Source organism: Microcaecilia unicolor, chromosome 2, assembly GCF_901765095.1.
Source record: "Microcaecilia unicolor chromosome 2, aMicUni1.1, whole genome shotgun sequence".
NCBI lineage: Eukaryota > Metazoa > Chordata > Amphibia > Gymnophiona > Siphonopidae > Microcaecilia > Microcaecilia unicolor.
This window is the reverse complement of record NC_044032.1, coordinates 343,006,959-343,012,817: the sequence shown is the minus strand read 5'-3', so window position 1 is coordinate 343,012,817 and position 5,859 is coordinate 343,006,959. Positions and strand designations below refer to the sequence as shown.

Sequence of the window (5,859 nt, the reverse complement as noted above, 5' to 3'; positions counted from 1 at the left end):
CAGTATCCTCTGCGCCTCTGCCAGGGTTTTGACCATGTGCTGTTTCCCATCCTTGTAGAACGCCAACCCAAATGGATATCTCCATCGATAGCGAATATCCAGTTCCCGCAACTTTGCCGTTACTGGCTTCAAATCAGCCCGTCTCTTCAGGGTGGCAGCCGCCAAGTCCTGATATATTTCCACCCTATTGGTGTCCCACTTATAATCTTTTATTTGTCTTGCTGCTGCCATAACACGCTCTTTCACTTTGAAGTCCTGGAAGCATGCTATAATATCCTTTGGTAAGTTCTTCCTATTAGCCCCCAGGGCCCGATGTGCTCTGTCCAAGTTTATTTTTTCTGGTGGGAGCGGGTCCTCCGTGGTCGCTAAAAGGGCGCTGGCGATTTGCTGGACCACTTGCTCGCTATTTTGATACTTTGAAATCTCCAGCAAGCCCCGAATACGAATGTTATGGCGCCTGCTTCTATTTTCCAGGTCTTCCAGTTTTTCAGAGAGAAGCTGCTGACCTATTCGCTCATCCGCGATCTGCCGCTCGAGGGAGCCCAGGGACTCCGAGTGGTCATCGATTCGGCCTTCCGCCTCTTCCACCCGGTGTCCCAGCTCAGCTATCTCCCCTCTCAAGTCAGCGCCCAGCGTCGCCAGCTCTGACCTCATGGCCTTTAGATCCGAACGGATTTCCTGGATCCAAGCGCATAGCTCCGGCAATCCGGCCCCCTCAAGCTCTCCCTGGGTCTGCGGCGCGAACATGTCTCCTGAAGGTTGCAGTTCCGCATCAGTTCACTCCGCCATTTCTTCGTTCGCTCGGGCTGCCATATTGGATTTTGTCGCGCCTTTCTTATAAGCGAATTTAGACAAGTTTAGCGGCGTTGAGCGTTTGTGCATGGACGTTTCTGGCCCCCTCCGCTCTTCTTTCTTAAGTGGCGACGTCCTCTTGTAATTTTTCACAATCCTCTCGCAATTTAACAACTTTGAATAACTTTGTGTTGTCAGCAAATTTAATTACCTCACTACTCCATCTCTAGGTCATTTATAAATATGTTAAAAAGCAGCGGTCTCAGCACAGACCTCTAGGGAACCCCACTAACTACTGTTCTCCATTGAGAATACGGACCATTTAACCCTACTCTCTGTTTTCTATCTTTTAACCAGTTTTTAATCCACAATAGGACACTACCTCCTATCCCATGAATCTCCAATTTCCTCTGAAGTCTTTCATGAGGTGCTTTGTCAAACGCCTTTTGAAAATTCAGATACACAATATCTACCGGCGTGAAAGAGGCAGGCAGGATGGTCTTACTGTAAGAGGCTGGAGGAAAGACGGAGCCCACTGGGATCAACAGGAAGAATGAGAAAAGATGGCCAAATTGGCAACTCCAGAAGGAAAGGATGTAGGAAGGACCACACAGATAGCAGTAGAAGGTGTAAGTGAGGCAGAATGACTCAACATGGCATTAGCTGAATGGATGGAGGCAGGATGGGATAGAAGAAGGAGGGGAGGGGAGGGAGTAATGCAGCAAAAGGAAACAGCAGGAGGAAGAAAAGGAGGGTGACCACCAGTATCCATGTTGAGAGTCAGGAAGAATTGGAGAAGGAAGACCCACATTAAGAGCTCCACGGTGAAGAGAGGTGGAATTCTATAGCAAATGGTTTATTGTGTAGCAGTTTTCATTACTTAATTCTTCACACCATATAAGAGGAGATTAAAGAATTATATTTTTATAATGTATTTGCATAACAATTGTGATAAGATAATGGTTAATCTGTCTTGTTCTCCTTAGGTTTGATGTGTGTGAAATGTTTGGCCTTGCTGATTGGGTTCTTTCCTATTTTTTTAATGGTGGTCTTTTCATCTTGTTCATATTTTATATTGCCATTAAAAACCATTTTGATAATTTTGAAAAGTGGAATATCAAGTTCTTTTAAACTATGACCTTAATATTGTAGGACATGGTTCATTTTCAAAACTTCTCAGGATCCTTAACTCATTCCACCAGGATACTTATATTTTAAGAAGTCATAAAATTCCCATCAACTCAGTTTTAGCCAAGTTTAGCTTTTCTTATGTCCTAAGCTTTCCTATAAAACCTGAAGTTATTTTTCCATTTGAGTGTAGGAGTAGCCTAGTGGCTAGTACAGCAGGCTTTGATTCTAGGGAGCTGGGTTCAATTCCCACTGTAGTTCCTTGTGACTCTAGGCAAGTCACTTAACCCTCCATTGCCCCAGGTACAAATAAGTACCTGTTAAAACTATGGAAACCACTTCAAATGTAGTTGCAAAAAAAAAGAAAAACCCACAGGAAGGCTGTATATCAAGTCCCATTCCCTTTCCCCTTTTTAAAGGAAGCCAAAGTTCTACTACTGAACCCACAGTAGAGATCCTGAAAATGGAAGAGGCTCCTGTCTGTGACAGGCTGGACAGAGGAGAGGAGGATACTTATACCAGAAGCGGTGAGCCAACAATTCCTTTATAATAAAATCCTCACTATGTGATGTGGAGTATTTCAAAATTTTCATGTAGAGTTTTTAGTTAGTGGATATAAACAGAGTGAAGAGAATCACTGCAGAGACTGGAGGGGAGGATGAGATGTCCATAAGTACAGAATGGTCTGTTTATGTCTTTTCATATGCCTCTACTCACACTTACCTACAAACAAATGTCTTTAAAGACTCCTGTGGGGATATTTGCCTATGCATGCCTTACTCAATAGCTGTATAATTTATGTACGCACTTTCATTTTTATCCAACAGATGATGGATTTGGCGATAAGAGAATGAGTGTGTGTGATGGACAGCAGAGGGAGGAATGGAAACAGAAAGACCCCTTCAGAGACAGCCCAGATACTTCAGCTGATATTGTGGGAGGTATGAGTAGCGTAAGACCACCCAGCATGAAAGAAAATACCCTAAATGGAGAGAAATCGAATGTATGTACTGAAGAAGAGAGAAATTCCACCAACTCCCCAAATCTCAGACAAAATCAGAGAATCAGCAGAGACAGACTTTGTCAGAGGACTACATGTGAGGAAATATTCACTGGAATGTCAAACCTGAAAGGACAAAAAAGACGAGAAAAGCTGTCCCAGTTTACAGAGTGTGACAAATTGTTTACATATAAATCACAGCTTACAATTCATCAAAAAATTCCCAAAGAAAGAGAACCATCAAAATGTTCAGTACATGATAAAAATTTCAGTCAGGTATATGACCTGGGAAGAAATGAATTAATCAGCATTAGCAATAAACAAGTGCATCAAATGCACCTCAAGGGAACAAAGCTATTTCAATGTTTAGTATGTGATAAAAGGTTCACTCAAAATAAGCTCAGAATTCATGAAAGAATCCACACTGGAGAAAAACCATATAAATGTTCTGAGTGTGGTAAAAGCTTCAATCGAAAACATCATCTCAGTATTCATGAAAGAATCCACACTGGAGAAAAACCATATAAATGTTCTGAGTGTGGTAAAAGCTTCAATCAAAAACATCATCTCAGTATTCATGAAAGAATCCACACAGGAGAAAAACCATATAAATGTTGTGAATGTGGTAAAAGTTTCAATCGAAAACATAATCTCAGTATTCATGAAAGAATCCACACTGGAGAAAAATCATATAAATGTTCTGAATGTGGTAAAAGCTTCAATCGAAAACTTGAACTCAGTATTCATGGAAGAATCCACATGGGAGAAAAATCATATGAATGTTCTGAATGTGGTAAAAGCTTCAATCGAAAACATCATCTCAGAATTCATGAAAGAGTCCACACTGGAGAAAAACCACATAAATGTACTGAATGTGATAAAAGCTTCAAACAAAAGCATCATCTCAGAATTCATGAAAGAATCCACACTGGAGAAAAACCATATACATGTTCTGAATGTGATAAAAGCTTCAATCGAAAACATAATCTCCAAATTCATGAAAGAATCCACACTGGAGAAAAATCATATAAATGTTCTGAATGTGGTAAAAGCTTCAATCGAAAACATCATCTCAGAATTCATGAAAGAATCCACACTGGAGAAAAACCACATAAATGTTCTGAATGTGGTGAAAGCTTCAAACAAAAACATCATCTCAGAATTCATGAAAGAATCCACACTGAAGAGAAAAAAAATATATAAATGTTCTGAATGAGATAAATATTTCCAGAATAAATCTGGTCTAAGAAAGCATAAAACAGTGCACACTAGAGAAAAATGTGAACAAACATGCTAAGGTGAATTTCCTTAGCGGAAAGTTGAGCAAAATTGAAAACATCTTTCTGATTGATGACTATGATGGATGAGTGGTCTAATGGTTAGTGTAGTGGGTTGTGGGCCTGGAGAATGGGTTTCGATTCCTGATGCTGCCTGATGATCAGCAGTGGGTTGAGATCCTAGGGGGATAAGGTTCAATTTTCTCTGTAGCTCTATGTGACACAGGGCAAGTCATGTAGGGGCCCTTTTAGTAAGGCATGCCAAAAAATGGCCTGCCCTGGTGTAGGCATGTGTTTTGGATGCGCACAGGTCTATTTTTCAGCATGCCTGGTAAAAAGGCCTTTTATTTGTGGACAAAACGGATGTGCGGCAAAATTAAAACCAGCGCACGTCCGTTTTCAGCCTGAGACCTTACTGCCACCCATTTGACTTAGCAATAAGGTCTCACACATTAACTGCCAGGTACACGCCACACGGTAGAAAATAGAAAATATTTTCTACCCTGTGTTTTGGACGTGTGTCAAAAATGGATTGTACTGCTTGGGTGGGGCTGGGCGGTAGTTCTAATTTGACCTTGGACACACATAGAGGGGCATAATCGAATGGCGCCGGCCAAATCGCTTGCCGGGGTTAGATGAGATGACCGACTCCGATTTTCAGCCATAATGGAAACTGGAGCCAGCCATCTCAAATCCGGCGAAATGTAAGGCATTTGGGCGTGGGAGGAGCCAGCATTTCTAGTCCACTGGCCCCCCTGACATGCCAGGACACCAACCGGGCACCCTAGAGGGCATTTAAAAAAATTAATAAAAAAACCAAAATTGGCTTCCAGGTGCATAGCACCCTTCCCTTGTGTGCTGAGCCCCCCAAATCCCCCCCAAAACCCACTGCCCACAACTCTACACTATTACCATAGCCCTAAGGGGTGAAGGGGGCACCTACATGTGGGTACAGTGGGTTTTGGGGTTTTTGGGGGGGCTCCCATTTACCAGCACAATTGTAACAGGTGGGGGGAGGATGGGCCTGGGTCCACCTGCCTCAAGTGCACTGCACCCACTACAAACTGCTTCAGGGACCTGCATATTGCTGTCAGGAAGCTGGGTATGACACTTGAGGCTGGCATACAGGCTGGCAAAAAATGTCTGATTTTTTTTGTGTGTGTGTGGGAGGGGGGTGGTGACTACTGGGGGAGTAAGGGGAGGTGATCCCCGCTTCCCTCTGATGGTCATCTGGTCAGTTGGGGCACTTTTTTGGGACTTGGACCTAAAAAAAAGGGTCCAAATAAAACGGACCAAATTCATAAGTACATAAGTACATAAGTAGTGCCATACTGGGAAAGACCAAAGGTCCATCTAGCCCAGCATCCTGTCACCGACAGTGGCCAATCCAGGTCAAGGGCACCTGGCACGCTCCCCAAACGTAAAAACATTCCAGACAAGTTATACCTAAAAATGCGGAATTTTTCCAAGTCCATTTAATAGCGGTCTATGGACTTGTCCTTTAGGAATCTATCTAATCCCTTTTTAAACTCCGTCAAGCTAACCGCCCATACCACGTTCTCCGGCAACGAATTCCAGAGTCTAATTACACATTGGGTGAAGAAAAATTTTCTCCGATTCGTTTTAAATTTACCACACTGTAGCTTCAACTCATGCCCTCTA

At 42.7% G+C, this 5,859-nt stretch overlaps 1 protein-coding gene across 1 annotated transcript; it reads left to right on the top strand.

The window, feature by feature from the left end:
* Positions 1–2,426: 2,426 nt before the first annotated feature.
* Positions 2,427–4,376, top strand: LOC115463690 (zinc finger protein OZF-like). The gene is given in 3 exon segments (XM_030194411.1): positions 2,427–2,447; positions 2,748–4,117; positions 4,119–4,376. Coding segments are annotated over 2 exon segments (1,365 nt in total). The 5' UTR covers positions 2,427–2,447; positions 2,748–2,770; the 3' UTR covers positions 4,137–4,376.
* Positions 4,377–5,859: the final 1,483 nt, after the last annotated feature.